The sequence below is a fragment of the Mauremys reevesii genome, linkage group 5 (assembly GCF_016161935.1).
Source record: "Mauremys reevesii isolate NIE-2019 linkage group 5, ASM1616193v1, whole genome shotgun sequence".
Classification (NCBI taxonomy): Eukaryota; Metazoa; Chordata; order Testudines; family Geoemydidae; genus Mauremys; species Mauremys reevesii.
In genome coordinates, this window is record NC_052627.1 from 60,484,379 (window position 1) to 60,502,058 (window position 17,680).

Consider the following 17,680-nt stretch of genomic DNA (forward strand, 5'->3'; position numbering starts at 1 on the left):
GAAATCACTACTTAGGAAGACTCGATTTAATCATGGATTTCTACATAAAAGTGCATTCTTGTTGGCTGTTATAACCTTAATACACATTCTTCACAACTCAGAGACAGATGTAGGTTTCATTTTTAGAAGGTGTACACTATATATTTTTAAGTGATTTATTCTGAAAACTTTTCAGATTAGTTTTACAGCTATATCAGAAAATGAAAAGACGGTTACTCACCGTTGTAACTGTTGTTCTTCGAGATGTGTTGCTCCTATCCATTCCAGTTAGGTGTGCGCGCCGCGCGTGCACGGCTCTTCAGAAGATTTTTACCCTAGCAACTCCGGCGGGTCGGCTGGGCGCCCCCTGGAGTGGTGCCGCTATAGCGCTAGATATATACCCCAGCCGACCCGTCCGCTCCTCAGTTCCTTCTTGCCGGCTACTCTGACAGTGGGGAAGGAGGGTGGGTCTGGAATGGATAGGAGCAACACATCTCGAAGAACAACAGTTACAATGGTGAGTAACCGTCTTTTCTTCTTCGAGTGATTGCTCCTATGCATTCCAGTTAGGTGATTCCCAAGCCTTATCTAGGCGGTGGGGTCAGAGTGAGACGTGGCAGAGTGTAAAACTGCTGAGCCGAAGGCTGCATCGTCTCTGGATTGTTGCACCAACACGTAGTGGGCAGCAAAGGTGTGGACAGAAGACCAGGTGGCCGCTCTACATTTGTCCTGGATGGGGACATGGGCCAAGAAGGCGGCAGACGAGGCTTGCGCTCTTGTAGAGTGAGCGGTGAGGTGGCTAGCTGGCACACGAGCAAGCCCGTAACACGTCCGGATACAAGATGTTACCCAGCAGGAAATCCTCTGAGAGGAGACCGGCTCGCCTTTCATGCGATCAGCAACCGCTACGAATAGCTGGGGCGAACGCCGGAAGGGCTTCGTCCGCTCTATGTAAAATGCGAGGGCCCTGTGGACGTCCAGGGTGTGAAGCTGTTGTTCATGACCTGCCCCAAGCAGGCGGCCCCGCGAGCGCGCGCCGGCCCCGCCCGTCTTCCGCGTCGGTCGGCGCCCTCTTCCTCCTCGGCTCGGCCTGCCGGCATGCTGCGCCAGGTGTCCACGGGCGCGGGACGGACACCTCCTGCGCGCTCATGCCTGCGGGGAGCTCAGTCAGCGCAGGGAGGGAAGGCCCGCCGCGCAGTCATGCCGCGGTCCGTCGGTCCGCTCGCCCCCGAGCCGCTGGCAGCACCGCCGGCACTCCGCCGAGGAGCCAAATACCGCACGCGCCGGCCGCCCCAAGCGCCTGCTTGGCGCGCTGGTGTCTAGAGCCGCCCCTGTTCATGACTTGAGGAGTGCGGCTTTGGGAAAAAGACCAGGAGGAAAATGTCCTGGTTTAAGTGGAAGGTCGACACCACCTTAGGGAGGAAGGCCGGGTGTGGTCGAAGCTGCACCTTGTCTCCGTGGAAGATGGTATAGGGCGGATCAACCGTTAGGGCCCGAAGCTCGGAAACTCATCTCGCTGAAGTTACAGCGACGAGGAAAGCCGTCTTCCATGACAGGTAGAGTAGGGAGCACATGGCCAAGGGCTCGAAGGGGGCTCCCATAAGCTTGGCTAGAACTAGGTTCAAATCCCAGGATGAGGTAGGACGCTGTATTGGCGGGTACAAGCGGTCTAGACCCTTAAGGAAGCGGGAAACCATCTGGTTGGAAAAGATGGACCATTCTCCTACGGCCGGTCGAAAGGCGGACACGGCGGCCAGGTGTACCTTCAAGGAGGAGACCGCGAGTCCTTGTTCCTTAAGGGACCAGAGGTAGTCCGGGATCGTAGGAATAGGGACCATGAAAGGATTAAGGCCTCTCTGATCGCAACAGAGTGCAAAACGCTTCCATTTAGCGAGGTAGGTTGAGCGAGTGGAGGGCTTCCTGCTTTCCATCAGGACTTGCTGCACCGCCGCCAAACAGTCACGCTCTGCGTGGGTCAACCACGCAGGTACCACACTGTAAGATGGAGGGACTGTAGGTCTGGGTGGCAGAGCCTGCCGAAGTCCTGCGTTATCAGGTCCGGCCATAATGGGAGGGGAATGGGATCCTGTACGGAGAGCTCGAGCAGCAGGGTGTACCAGTGCTGTCTCGGCCAGGCCGGAGCGACGAGTATGAGTCAGGCCCTGTCCCTCCGAAGCTTGAGTAGCACCCGATGTACGAGTGGGAACGGAGGGAAGGCATATAGTAGGTGATCCGTCCAGGAGCAGAGGAATGCGTCCAACAGGGAGCCTCGGGAGCGACCCTGGTAAGAACAGAACTGGTGGCACTTCCTGTTCTCTTTGGAGGCAAACAGGTCTATCTGGGGAAACCCCCACCTTCGGAAAATTGTGTGCACCACATCTGCACGAAGGGACCACTCGTGGGAGAGGAACGACCTGCTGAGATGGTCGGCCAGCGTGTTCTGCACTCCTGGAAGAAAGGACGCTACCAGGTGAATCGAGTGGGTTATGCAGAAGTCCCACAGGAGCATCGCTTCTGTGCAAAGCAGGGAGGAGCGAGCCCCGCCCTGTCTGTTGACGTAAAACATCGCCGTTGTTTTGTCCGTGAAAACAGCTACACAGCGCCCCTGGAGATGGGCGTGGAAGGTCTGACACGCCAAGCGGATCGCCCGCAGTTCCCTGACATTGATGTGGCGGGAAAGCTCTTGGGGCGACCAGAGACCTTGGGTGTGAAGGTCGCTGAGATGTGCTCCCCACCCCAATGCCGAGGCATCCGTGGTCAGGGTGATCGACGAGGGTGGAATGGGACTCCGGCACAGACGACCTCTGGGTCCAGCCACCAGTTGAGCGAATCGAGGGACGGTTTCGTGACTGTGACTACCATGTGTATGGGGTCGCGGTGCGGACGGTACCGTGATGCAAGCCAAGTTTGAATCGTGCGAAGACGCAACCTCGCGTACATTGTCACGAACGTGCATGACGCCATGTGGCCCAGGAGTCGGAGGTAGGACCGCACCGTTGTTGTGGGGAAGGATTGTAGGTCCCGGACAAGGGAAACCATAGTCTGGTGCCGAGGTCGAGGGAGGCAGGCCCTGGCTAAATTGGAGTCCAGGACCGCTCCGATGAACTCCACCCTCTGTAATGGAGCTAAAGTGGACTTCTCGGCGTTTATCATGAGTCCGAGGCGCTGAAACAGGGCTAGGATCTCGGCCAGTTGACATGCTACCAGATGGCGGGATGGTCCGCGGACCAGCCAGTCGTCGAGATACGGGTACACATGTATGCGACGACAGCGGAGAGCTGCGGCAACCACTGCCATGCACTTTGTGAAAACCCTCGGCGCGGTGGAGAGACCGAAGGGTAGCACCGTAAACTGGTAGTGCAGGTTGTTGACGACGAAACGCAGGTAGTGTCGATGAGGCGGGTAAATCGCAATATGGAAATACGCGTCCTTCATGTCGAGGGTGGCAAACCAGTCTCCCGGATCCAGGGAAGGAATAATAGTCCCCAGGGTTACCACGCAAAACTTGAGCTTGAGTAGGTATCTGTTGAGCTCTCGGAGGTCTAGTATAGGACGTAAACCTCCCTTCGCCTTGGGGATTAGGAAATATTGGGAATAAAATCCCCGGCCTCGCATGTCGCTCGGCACCGCCTCTATAGCACCCAAACTCAACAGAGTCTCGACCTCTTGCAAGAGGAATTGCTCGTGAGAGGGGTCCCTGAAGAGGGACGGGGAGGGGGCGAAACAAACTGAAGGCGGTAACCATACTCAACCGTACGAAGTACCCAGTTGTCCGTTGTTATCTGGGACCACGCCGGGAGGAAGTGGGAAAGACGGTTGTAAAATAACGGGGAAGGATCCGGTGCATAGCCTAATGGGCCGTCCTCGGGCATCCCATCAAAACGCCTGCTTAGGCCCTTGAGGGGCTTTGGAGGGTCCCTGGGACTGGTTACGCCAGTTGCCCGATGGTCTTCGGCGGTTCAGCCTGCCTCTGCGCCCATTATCAGGTCGTGACCTGGCCTGATTAAATGGCTGGTACGGCTGCTGCCGGAAGGACCTCCGCTGGGTAGCCGGTGTGTGCATACCCAGGGTGCGGATGGCGATTCGACCATCTTTGAGGGTCTGAATCCTTGAGTCCATTTTCTCGGAGAAGAGGCCCTTAGTGTCGAAAGGGAGGCCTTGCAGAGTATACTGGACCTCAGGCGGCAAGGTGGAGGCCTGCAGCCAGGAAATTCTCCGCATGGTCACTCCCGAGGCCAGGGTTCTGGCTGCTGAGTCCAGAGAGCCTCCCAGTCCTCCATCCAGGCCTTTCTTTCCCTCCTCAATAAGGGCTGAGAATTCCAGTTGGGAGGCCGCTGGTACCAGCTCCGTAAACTTGGAGAGTGAGACCAAGGCGTCGTAAGTATAACGACTGAGGAGAGCCAGTTGATTGGCAATCCGTAGCTGGAGGCCACCGGCCGAATAGACCTTCCGGCCTCCTTCGATTTTGGCGCTGGAGCAGGTTGCCCATGGCGCTCCCGGTCATTCACGGACTGTACAACTAAGGAGTCCGGAGCTCGGTGCGTGTACAGATACTCGTACCCGCTGGGGGGAACCGAGTATTTCCGTTCCACCCCTCGAGCGGTGGGCGGGATGGAAGCCGGCGACTGCCAGATCATATTGGCATTCCGCTGTATGGTCCTAATGAAGAGCAAGGCCACCCGCAGCGGGGCCTCAGCTCCAATAACGCTGGTGACCGGGTCATCATCCTCCGTGACCTCCTCGACCGGGAGGTTAATAGCCTGCGCCACCCGTCGAAGCAGGTCCTGGTGGGCCCGCAGGTCAATTGGTGGAGGGCCTGATGTCGATGCCCCCGCCACCGTCTCATCCGGTGATGAAGACGAGGATAGGCCCTGGACCATGGCTTCCGGAGGTGGTTCATCCACACATTGCGAAGCCTCCGTGTGTGTGGGATGATCTCCCGCTACCGGTGGTGGCGGTTCCTCTCCCAAAGGTGATGGAGGAGGTCTGCTGACCGTGGCTTCCGGCACCCTGTGGATGGAAGCTCTGGGCTGCTGAGTGACAGGGACCCCTTGTGCCTCGTGATAGGCCCAGGGTGTCCAGAAGCCCCATTGTTGAGGTCCGTGGTCCTGGTCTTGGGGGAACAGCGCGGAGATCACCACCATGCCCGCCTGGGAGGCGACTGAAGGTTGGGGGGAAGGCCACGGGGGGACAGAGGCACTGAGAGGCTGCGCCTCGGATGCTGCCGGTCTGTCCCTGGACGGTGCCGGGGAACGGTGCCGGTCATCGTGGTGCCGGGAGCGAGAACGGGACCATCGACCGTGCCGGTGCCGGGAGGTCGACCGCGATCTCGAGTGGCGTCGTCGGAAGCAGCTGCGTGAAGACCGGTACCGCGAACGGAACTGGGACCCGGACCTCCTACGGTACCAACGGTCGGGCGATCTGGACCGGGATCGTCTCCGGGAGTGCGACCGGTACCGCGATGTGGAGCGGTACCGGGACTGCAACCGGCGCCGAGACGGAGAACGGTACCGGGATTGTGACCGGTGCCAGGATCTGGATCGTCGAGAAGGCGACCGTCTCAGGGATCGGGACCTGGAACGCCTTCTATCCTGTCTGTCAGGGGAAGGCAGCCTCATGATGGCCGGTTTGCCCACTGACTGCACAGCCCGCACCGGCGGTGCCGGGGGCCGGAGGCACGGTGCCTCTGTAAGCTCTATGAGCTCTCTCGCCATCGAGAAAGTCTCGGGCGTCGACGGGAGAAGCAGCTCGACCACGGTTTGCACCGGGGAGCACGGAGGTACCGGACTCAACGGCCCTGTTGGTGCCGGAGTCAACGGTACCGCGCATGGCCTATGCGCTGTCTTAGCCGATGCCGAGGGAGCTGGCGCTGGCGGCTGGACGAGCGGTCCCGACGCAGGTGCCTTGACAGACTTCTGCTGTGGCTTGCGTTTCCCCGATGGCGAGAGGGAACGGTGCCGAGGCTTCGGTGCCGGCTGCTGCTCTTTGAGAGTCTCAGGACCGGACCGGTCGAGAACCGCTGGGGCGCTCCGTGCCGAAGACGACTGCGGAGCTGTTGGTGTCGGCACCGCAGGGCTAAGTGCTGACTCCATTAAGAGCTGCTTTAATCTAATGTCCCGCTCTTTCTTTGTTCGCGGCTTGAATGATTTACAAATAGGGCACTTATCTGCGCGATGGGCCTCTCCTAAGCAGCGCAGGCAGGAGTCGTGAGGGTCCCCAATCGGCATGGGCTGGGAAGCCGAACAGGGCTTAAACCCCGGTGCCTTGGGCATGAGCCCGCACCGGTTCGGGAAAAGAGGGGTTCAGCCCCCCTAATTCCCCTTAATCTACTTAACAAACTAAACTAACTATATACACTAAATACAATAAGAACCAGAGATAAGCTAGGGATGTGGAGGTCAAAGGAGCACTCCACTGTTCCAACAGCCGTCACGGGCAGTAAGAAGGAACTGAGGAGCGGACGGGTCGGCTGGGGTATATATCTAGCGCTATAGCGGCGCCACTCCAGGGGGCGCCCAGCCGACCCGCCGGAGTTGCTAGGGTAAAAATCTTCCGAAGAGCCGTGCACGCGCAGCGCGCACACCTAACTGGAATGCATAGGAGCAATCACTCGAAGAAGAATGACATGTTATTTCATTTACCAAAGGTAATTGGAGCAGATAGTTCACCTCCCAATGACTTCATAAATATCTCCAATTCTATAGGTTAATCATTAATATTTGGAGGATTTGCTTTCCATGCTGTATTAAGAGGAGAATATTACCAGACAGACATTTAAATTGTTTTATTTAACTAAAACAACATTATGTCTTCTAGAATTTTTTTCTTCAATGGCAAACATATTTTAACAAAACAAGCATATGAATTTTTGAATTTAGTTAAACATTCAAGTTCTTTAAAATCAGGTTTGTTTTTGTTAAAGTTGTTTTTAACTAAAGTAGTTAAATGAAAATTTTTTTTAAATAAAAATTAAATCGACGATGTCAGCCAGGTCAACATGAGAAACTTAAAATATTGGCTTCTGCAGCTAACTCAGTCTTCTTTACCTTAATTTTCCCCTTTTTTCATAATCTGGAAAAGAAAAACAAGCTTTCCTACTTTTTCAGGTCCCAAACGATTTCTCAATTTGGAATGAATTAGTCCAAAGGAAGAAAATATTCTTTCTACACCAGCAGAAGAAGCTACTGCTGTTAAAAGTGAGATTGTCACTTCAACAGTCTCTGAATCCAGGTGCTTAAGTGACTTCCACTTGTTTACTGGTTTGACTTTCTTTAAAGCATCATCAGCAAGCATATTTCTTGAATGGTTCTTATTCCCAAACTGGGTCTCTTTTACAGCCTGCTGCCATTATAGATTTTCCCTTTTAGTGAGAGAATGGTATGGTAGATCTCAAATCAATGAAGGCTACACTCAGAAAGACCTCAAGACTTCTAAAATATGCTGCTCAAACAGTTTCATTTTTGTGTCTACTGCCTGTCCCTCCCTTCTCACATTTATCTCCAGACTTCTCCTTGTCCAGATGTATTCCGCCCCCAACAATCTTCTATTCACTGAACTTCTTGAAACTTTGCACTTTTAGAGAGAGGTAAGGGATTGACTCTGTGTACACAGATTTGCAGAGGGACAATAGGGTTGAGGTATGTTATTTCTCACCTCTATATATTATTTATTTTAAAACATTTTTGCTGTCAACAAGCATGTTCTCTCTGGAGACACAAATCCACAGTTTGAGAACTGCAAAACTAAGCATCTCTGATGGTATCTTCTAGACTGAGCACTAAGTCCCATTGGGTAGAAAGATTAATCTAAATAATCTATGCAGAAGCCCCTGGAACCCCATAAAATTGGGTCCCTAATCTATGAACTATTGGAACCTATTCCTGATCAGTTCTGTGGATAAACCCCTTGCAGCTTAGACAGAAGCCATGGAAGATACCAATCCCAGGATCATTTCCTGGTATCTTGCCCTATTCCTTCACTGTATGCCATTAGGTTGGCAGTAGCACACTAGAATGCTAATTCATTTTCACATGCTGGGTGAGGAGTGGGGTATCACTTGTGTTGTGGACCGCATATTTGTCAGACCAAGTAGGAGAAGGTGCAGGGGCATGACCTAGTCCCCAGTACACAAAAAGAGTTTATTCCAACTTCCCAGTTCCTTGTCCTGGACTCCTGTGAAAAGGAAAGATCTATAAAAAAAATAGATCTCCACAAGGGGAAGAGTATTTGGGGGGAAAGGCAGGTCTTTTCACCCAGGATCTAAGGGCTCAATTGATGGCAAGGCTGAGTGGAGCACTGTTTTGGGATGGCTGGTATTCTGCTTGCTTGTTTGTTTGTTTTTAATGTAACACGTTTTGCTTATGTTACCCAGTTTCATTTACAGAGTTTCCTCTTCTCCTCTGAGCTCATCTTGTTGTCTGTTGCTACATTTTGTTTCTGCTTTGTTGTCATCTCACCAGTAAACAGTGAGTTTAAGAGAAGTGTGCTTATAACCCATAATGGCTTGCGTGTAGTAGCACGACAATTTTAAAAAAACCTACAAAATTTATAACTAACAAATTTACTCTATGCATTTCAATGCACACTCTTCCCCTCTACTTCACAACATCCAATAACCCATTCATTTCTGTTTGGTGTCCCCCCCCCACACACACACCCTTTTAAGGATTTTTCCTGTTTGTTTAGATTTCAGGTAGTGATTCTAAATTATTCAAATCTAGTTGTTTTTCTCAGTGATGCAGTCATTATGCTGTCAGCTTCTTTGAATTAATAACTTCTTATCTCAGCTACTGCATATAAATTCAGTTTATTTTCCAGAAAATACTTTGTGTCTCACTGAGCAGCAGGGATATTGTAAGGACAGGTCAGATTGATCTGTGTGTTTATGCAGTAACTGTTGCATTGCAGTTAATAGCTGACTTGCATCTCTCTAACCTACCTGAGTGCTTGCTGAACACCACATTGTGTCAGAAGCAATATCAAACCAAGAGATGAAGCAACTGTTCCTACTAAATTAGCTAGATTTGCAAGAAAATCTGCGTGAATAAAATGAATCAGTATGAACAAAGTTTTAAATTTTTCTCATTGCTGCTGAGATTGCACTTAAAGTATAGGCAATGGCATTTTCCCATGGTGGTCAGCACTGGAGCACTGAAAGCATACATTGTTTCCACATGAGAGGGGCAGGTTCATTCAAGCTATGGATATTTGTAAAACCAGTGAAATTAATCAAATGCAGATTTAGGTGCAGAGTGATCCAGTACCATCCACACAACTAGTCTACGAGACATCATTTCCAACAAGAAAAAAATATAAATGAAGGAAACCCAAACAGCAATCAAAACAGGAGTAAAATTTCTTGTCAGGTAAAAATTCTTGACCACATCTTGTCATTTGGATACAGATGAAAAAATGTCCAGTATTTACCGACTTTACTAGATTTATAGCAGGGTAGTAGAGTAGAGCAACTACTGGCAAGATCTAGAACATAGCTCTTTGTTACCAGTCATCAGTTTAGTGGGGAGAAAGTAAGAGGCTTCTATACTTTACCCATCTGGGTTGAAAAATCTACTCATCATTGCAGAGTGGGAAGATTTCCCTGATGAACAAAGGGGTTTAAACTATCATTTCTGCAGAATTTAAATTTTCATTTTAAAAAGGTTTTTAGCTCCCACAGTTGCGAACCAAAGGTAAACCAATGCAGAGCTTCATTCCTTATTATGGAGATAGCTTCAGTCCATTTCTGCTGCTAACAAGTTTGCCAAGCAGCAGCAAAGTGAAATTAACAAAATTCTTCACTTAACAAGATTCTATTCAGAACCATGGAAGCAGCAATGACACAATCAATAATGATGTCAGTTTCATGCAGGTTCTTGGTAAAGTTATGAGCAGTAACAAAGTCAGATACTGGGCTTATAGGCCCCAAGAAAATGGCTAGAGGAGGGGTGGAAAAACAGACTTTTCCCCTCCCCACCATTAATTGCAGCTGGAAACCTCTGGGAGAGCAGTTACCATAAAACAGCCCTATCCTCCTCAAGACAGCCAGGAGGCTCTTTCACTCATCCAATTGTCCAAGCCACAGACTTGACGCAGCTTAGACATTTGATTAGACATATGCGAAGTGATGAGAAAAATGTAGCCCTCAACTAGAATCCAGGGTCAACACCCATGTAGAAATCCCAACACCCTCCCCATTCCTAGCAGCTGGAAGTGTCTGAACTTTAGCGGGGCATTCCACCGGCACCTTGCTGTTGGGCTCCAACCTTATCTTTTGTGTGTATGTATATTACATTTCTTTTGGTCTCCACTCCTCCTTGATGATAGTAATATATACATGATTAAATCAATCCTACGTGTCAGGAATAATCCGTTCCTACTACAGATTGAGGCCACATCAATTTAAAAAACAACTTTCCTTCAGCACCATGGACTGCTGGCTGCAATCCTCCTCACTATTGCTATAACTTGGCAACCCTAATGAGGCTGAAGTATCTGACTAGCAGCAGATAAACTCCTCAAATGGTTTTGCCAGCTTTTCTATTTGCTTCTCAAAGCATGAAGCCAGCAGGAAACTTATCATGTGACCTGTAACCAGGAAGGAGTTTGAGTGGAAGAAGTTTTCGGTTTTAAAGGTCACTATCTTCAATAAAGAGCTGGTTGCAGCACACTTGAATGCTAATATGAGCTAATTGTTTAAAACACGAACTGCATTTTAAAAACACAATTTTTATAAGCCAAAACTCCCAAAAACCAATGGTGACATGGATATTTTGAAAATAACAGCCTTGCAAAATTCTACACTTGTAGAGGAGTAGTAGTTTGACGAGCAAGTAAAACATCTTTTTAAAAAAAATAGCATTAATCATCATGGCAAAGGGTCAGTGAACTGACCTTGTTCACTGGCAGATAAACTTTTATGCTCCTATTCCTTTTTCCTTCATTTCAGTTCCCTCAGAGTCATGCTGTCTGGCTCCTTCCAGAGATACAAATTAAATCTTTTAAAAAAACACTTCACAAAACCCAATACAATAAATACACCGTTTAGTTCAGCCCTATTGGGGGGGTTAGCTCTTATCATTGAATAGGGGCTCAAAATGTTGTAAAATGATGTATTTGGTGGCACCACAGCAGAGCAGAAGCCAAGAAGCATAACTATGGAAGAGCTGAAATGAAGAGCACCGGAGAATAAGTCTAGTTTCAAGTCAGTTATGTGTTGAATGCCAACCAATTTCCCTTGCTATTCAAGAGCACTCGCCATCTACAAAAACAAAATGCATCAATTAATTGCAGTGTTTAAACATATTGTGGACACCACTGAAGACAAATAATACATTCCTGTAACTTTTTGCGAGGGTTGTAGTTCATATTAAAATGAACACAATTAAAGCTATAAAGCTACAAAATACTTCATCACTTTGCTGACAGAAAGCACATATGAGAAAATCTATCATTCATGTGATCCATATGCTACAACTAGGATTTAATTGGAAGCATATCTCCATGGTAAAGAGACCAAACACTAGGAAAAACCCCACAATGCTCTGGAACAAAAAGATTCCACTAGCAGAAATATGGTGTGAATAAACCCTGGTTGGAACACATGAAGCTAGGGAAAAGTATACTTACTGTGAGCTTCCCTTCCTGTTTTGTTTTTACCTGCTATGGCTCCAGTTAGGGTCCAAATCACTATCAGCAGTTTATTCTGTATTTTTTGAGGGTTTGGTGGTTTGTTTTTTAGTTGCATCCTATGGACTAGATCCTACAGACACTTACAGAGATGAGTTATTTTACTCATGTGAGCAGCCCTACTGAAACCATGTAAGGAGTTATTCACCCGAATAAGTGTTTGCAGGTTCAGGCCTTAATGTTGAGACATATTTTACTGCATCCATGTTGAAAAACTAGCCAATTCTGTGTTACATCGTCCTCAGTAAAACTAGCTCACCAAGACCACCCAAGCAGGCAATCCTGAGTAGGGCAACTAATAATACAATTATAATTTTAATTTGTAAAGCAACCACACTGAAGTGCTTGCATACTGTACAACATAAACAGTAAGATTTGTGCAAAAATAACTCATTCTCCCATTTTCAGTTTGTTCATCTTGTACCAGCAGAACCAGAACTACACAAACATCTTGAAGCCATGACTCTGTCAAAAAGTGGTTCTGTTCTATTATACCATATGTAGCAAATGGTAATGCAAAGCCCGGAGGATACTATGGAAAAGAAAGAAAATATGCATCCCCTGGATCTGTGGAATGTTTAGAAGAACAGTTTGGGACCAGAAAGACTTTTCCCCCAGAGAAACCACAAGGAGCACAAAAAACTATTGTTCTTCTGAGGACCAAAGTTTGCATCACTCATATGGAATGGTTACAGGGTTCTGCTCACATGGCAAAACCCACAGCCTGCTGTACAGTCTCAAGAGATCCTTCTGCCTTTCTTTGGCTCCACAGAAGACCAACTTCAATAGAATTGTGCTGCCTTGGATCTCTGGGGCTAGTCCATTCCTCCAGAAACCTCTTTGCATGAAAGAAAAAACAGATACATAGTGAAGTTAATATTGATTGCCAGGGTTAACTCTGCTATGGAATCCATGTATGGTTGAGGATAACAGACACTCCATAACTCTACAGCATATCTTCAATGGTACTTGGCAAAAGGAGTGTACCATGCTGCAGATGCCCCTTTTCTATGTTTCTTGCATAATAATCTGTAGGAGTTTTCCAGAGAGGCCCAGGAGGGGAGGATTTTGGAAGGGGTGTGTGAATTTCCTTGGTTTCCCCCAAATCAACATGACCTACCAGTTTTAAAAATGTGACCGTGTTTGCAAAAAGGAAATTACTTCTTTGGCTTCCTTCTTACAACTAACTAATGAGAGAAGCAGGAAGAGAATTGTGATGCCTTACAATCAATGGGAGTGCAATGTTTTGAAACCAGAAGCCTGTGGAGGGGGATGTTGCGATTTGGGAGTGACAACAGTTAAGCTGACAGTACAGGAGTTCAGATACTCTCTGGCAACCCTGCCTCGGGGTCACAACAGGTGAGGTTTAATACATCGGCCATAATGTGAGCCCGATGCAGACCCTGCCAAGGCGGCTTGCTGCCCCGATGCCACCCCAGCAGGGCTGCTCCCTGTCCCTACATAGGGAGGGGGCTGCTACAGGCCCGAGCACAGCCGGAGAACAAACGCAGGTGTCTCGGGAGAAGAGGCTTAAGGAGCCCCGAGACTCCCCACTTGCTCCCGCCGCAGCAGGGCTGCCCGGCGGGTCACTCCCCCCGCCCGCGGTGCCCAGCCCGGTTACCTGCAGCAGGCAGTGCCCGGGCCCCGCGTGCTCGGCCAGGCTGGCGCTGTAGACCTGCTGCTCGAAGACGGGCTCGTTGTCGTTGGCGTCCTCCACCCGGACGCTCACCAGGCAGGAGGCGGAGAGCGGCGGCTCGCCCAGGTCCCGCGCCACCACCCGCAGCTCCAGCGCCGCCTCCCGCTCGCGGTCCAGGCCGCGCCGGGTGCTGATCACGCCGCTCAGCGGGTCGATGTGGAAGAGCTCGGGGCCCGGCGGCGCCTCCAGGGCGTAGCGCACCTGGGCGTTGGGGGAGCCGGGCTCGTCGGCGTCCGAGGCGCTGAGCCGCAGCACGGCGGTGCCGGGGGAGGCGGCCTCGGAGACGGCGGCGCGGTAGCGGGGCTGCGGGAAGGCGGGCGGCTGGTCGTTGATGTCGGCGATGCGGAGCAGCAGCGTCTCGTGGGCGGAGAGCGGCGGGGAGCCGCCGTCGGTGGCCGCCAGGCGCAGCTCGTACAGGTCGCGGCTCTCGCGGTCCAGCGGCCCCTCCACGCAGAGGAAATAGAGGCCGGCGGCGCCGCCGGGCCGCAGGGCGAAGGTCCCGTCCCCGCCTTGCAGGCTCAGGCCGAGCTCGTCCCCGGCCTCGTCGGGGTCCGAGACGGAGACGCGCGCCACGTAGTCCCCCGGCCGCGCGGCCTCGGAGAGGCGGGCGCCGCCGCCCTCGGTCAGGTAGAGCACGCGGATGGCCGGGCTGTTGTCGTTCACGTCCAGCACCGCGACGGAGACCAGCGCGCTGCCCACCTCGGGCTCGGCGCCGCCGTCCCGCGCCTGCACGATGAGGCGGTGCAGCGCGCGGGCCTCGCGGTCCAGCGGGCGGTTGAGGCGCAGCAGCCCGGTCCGCTCCTCCACGGCGAAGTAGGCGGCAGGGTCGCTCTGGCGGCGGTTGATGAGGTACCGCACCTCGCCGTTGGCGCCCAGGTCCGGGTCGGTGGCCAGCAGGCGGCAGACGGCGGTGCCCGGCGCCGCGTCCTCCCGCACGCGGGCCCGGTACTCGCGCTGGCTGAAGGCGGGCGCGTTGTCGTTCTCGTCCAGCACCCGGATCTCCACCCGCAGGCGGCCGCTCAGCCGCGGGCTGCCCCCGTCCCAGGCCTCGATCAGCAGCCGGTGCGAGTCCGCCCGCTCCCGGTCCAGCCGCCGCAGCAGCACCAGGTCCAGCGGCTCCGGGGCGGGCCCGTAGCGCAGCCGGAAGAGCGGCGCCGCCGCCGCCTCCTGCCCCTCGGCCAGCAGCGTGTAGCCCTGGGTGCCGAAGCTGCCGGCGTCGGGGTCCCGGGCGCCCGGGAGGCGGAAGGCGGTGCCGGGCGGGCTGAGCTCGGAGACGTTGAGCCGCAGCGAGTCCCGCGGGAAGCGGGGCTGATGGTCGTTCACGTCGGTGACCGCGATCTCCACCTGCACCATCTCCCCGCGCAGCGTGGCCGCCACGAAGCTGTAGCGCGCCCGCCGCTCCCGGTCCAGCCGCCGCGCCGTGCGGATGATGCCGGTGTCGGGCTGCACGTGGAAATCCGCCAGCACCGCCGACTCGCCGCTCCCCTCCGACAAGAAGAAGCCGCCCGGCTGCCCGTCGCCCGGGGGCAGCCCGGCCCGGATGTCCCCGACCAGCGTGTCCGGCGGGAGCCCCTCGTCCACCGCCAGGCTGAGGTTGTACAGCTGGGCTGAGCAGCCCCCCGCCGCGCACAGCCACAGGGGCACGAGCAGCGCCGGCAGCCCGGCCACAGACGCCCCGAGGCCCCCGCGTCTCCTGCTCCCCTGGCACCTGCTGCTCACCCTCGGGGGCAGCGGCCGCTGCCCCATTCTCCGCTGCTCCCCCCTCCTTCTTCTCAGCCGAGAGCCGCTGGTCTCCCCGCAGCCGGGGGATCCGAGCGCCGGGTGCTCCCCAGACACCTCCTCGCAGCCCAGTGCAATGACACGGGGATCGCTTCTAATTCAGCATCGTGCGGGGTTTGTTTGCAGTCCTGCGGCTCAGCCTGGGGCCCCTTGCCGCGCGCACACTGCTGCAGCCTGTGCGCTCCTCCACGAGCGCTGCCGGATGCCTCCTCTTCGCTCTCGCCTCCTTTATTTCTTTAGCATCCGCGCCTCGCTCCGCTGGCCTGACGGGCCGCTTCCCCCCGCCGCAGTCAGGTGCATTATTCCTGTTGCTAGAGCAATAGGAAATCCTCTAAAGCATACACACATACACCCCCGCCAAAGTTGGTGCGGGGAATAACAAGTGTGTGAGGGAGGCGGGAGGGGACAGCTTCCTGGCTGCTGCTGCAGCTGAGACGCCTGCTCAGCCTGCTACCCACAACGTCTCAGGAGTAGCAGAGCTGCAAACACACCCCCTCCTAGTCTTCCCATGTGATTCGGCTCTCAGACAAGGGCAGACTCCGCTCCTACGGATAGCTGAAGCAAGCACTGCAGCAGGGAGTTGTCTCCTTCTCCTCTCTGGCTGGGATGCGAGACGCTGGGAAGGACAGCACACCAGCCAGATCTTGCTAACCTGAATCTAGCGTTAGAGCAGACATGCAGGCCCCCGATCAAGTGATCCATGCAAAGTAGTGATTTAGGATCCTAGAGAGAGAGGGAGGGTTTTATCCACGTTTATCTTGAATAACCTTATAGATCAGACACAGGAATAATCACTGATGATACAATTGGGTAGGACAAATTGTGCCAAAAGAAGAGCTGCTTAGCTTGTGGGGTTAATATAAAGGATAAAATGAGTAAGTACACACAGGGATGTGAAACCACATTAATTGTGTCTGTGCAACTATTAAATAATGTGATGGAAAACAAGCTTCTTGCAGAGCCACCAGGACAGAGGCAGAAGGGGTTGACTTTGGGCTCTCATTTTCAACAAAGTCAAAACAAAGGTAGACTGGAGGTTCTTAAAATGCAGAAAATTGACAATCTGGGAGAAGTTCCTGTGTCGTGCCTTAATAATTTCATTGCAATGAAGTTTGCTTGGAGATTGTAACACTCCAGACTGTGGATTGATAATAATCTAGCATTTTTATAGAGCCTTTTTCACTCATGTGGAACCCAAAGCACTTCACAAATTTTATTAAATAATTATACAAAGCCATTAGCTGGATAAAATTGCAGCTATAGTCCCCATAGTTAGGATCTCAGCCTCCTTTTCAGTGATTCATGTAAACAATATTGTACTAATTTATTTATGAAATTCCTAGAAGGGAAGCTACACAAAGGTCTGAGGTAAATGTGGTGTAATAATATATCCAAAAAAGTGCAAACCACATGAGGAGAAAATATATTCCCTAGGTAGGCAGTTATGGTGACACCTTACGAGCCCAGAGGATAGGCACGTTAGAAGGATAACACATTTCCTTGGCTTTCTACTCATACAAATAAATCACTACATTTTTGTGAATCCTGTGGTGATCAGACCTGCTGTTGTGTATTGCTAAATTTTGTAACATTTTGTCATGGTTCAATGATCTAAAACAAACTCAAACCAGGAGATGGCTCTTATAAAGATTGATTTTTGGGAGGTGCTGGAGGAAGAGCTTTTAAATGAAAGCAGTGAATAAAGCACACTACTACTTTTAGATGCAGAAAAAATATGCTTAATCAGGAGACAGCATTTCAATTATGCAAAAATCTGCAAGAATAAACTGTTTTATTACATTCAGCAAGTTTTTGTTCTCTTTATTATTCTGGTCCAAATTTTCCATAACGTGAATGCTAGCTCTTTATCCCACCATTATTAGCTCAGTAAATAGTGAAAAGCAGTGCAGGGAAGCATTTACCAGAAATAACTTCCAAGTTAAGTGAAATTTAATATCCAGTATAGCTTTTTTTTTTCTGTCACATTATCTTTTGCCACAACTTCTAAAACCCTGCTGCTCTTGGCAGTAGCTATTCTGGTTTCTAGTGTCACAAAATAATTGTCAGAATTGATTATTGCTAAAATAGTTTCTCATTTTCCTGGTTAAAATGAGTCACATTAGTCCCCAGAAAGTTCTGCATCTTTTTTCAGGAATATTACATTGGAGAGGTGGTTTATTCTGAAACACCATGGGACTTGGGATTTTATAGCAGTGAGGTCTAGACTAAGCATAGGTTTAGTAGCCAGGAACTCCTGAATTCTAATCCTATATCTAATAAATCTGAGCAAGTAGTCTAAACTCTCTCTGGGTAGAATCTTGGCTCTATTCAAGCCACTGGCAACATTTCCCTTGCTTTCAGTGGGGCCAGAATGTCACCTTTTGTCTGTTTCCCCATTCACCTAACTGGGCATCTCATAAGGATTAATTTGTTAATGTTTCTATGGTGACACTAAGAACATACAGCACCCTATACATGCTAAGTACTGTGGCATCAATCATTCTGTGAAAAGTAAGGACAATACTTCAACATTTTCAGGTG

General features: G+C 51.2%; 1 protein-coding gene across 1 annotated transcript in view; it reads right to left on the reverse strand.

Moving 5' to 3' along the window:
- Nucleotides 1-15,857, reverse strand: part of DCHS2 (dachsous cadherin-related 2) — a 255,889-nt gene extending 240,032 nt beyond the window's left edge. The window contains exon 1 of the mRNA XM_039540929.1: nucleotides 13,286-15,857. Coding sequence (XP_039396863.1) covers nucleotides 13,286-15,106 — 1,821 coding nt within the window. The 5' untranslated portion in view covers nucleotides 15,107-15,857. The remainder of the gene's footprint in view (nucleotides 1-13,285) is intronic.
- Between the last annotated feature and the right edge of the window lie 1,823 nt (nucleotides 15,858-17,680).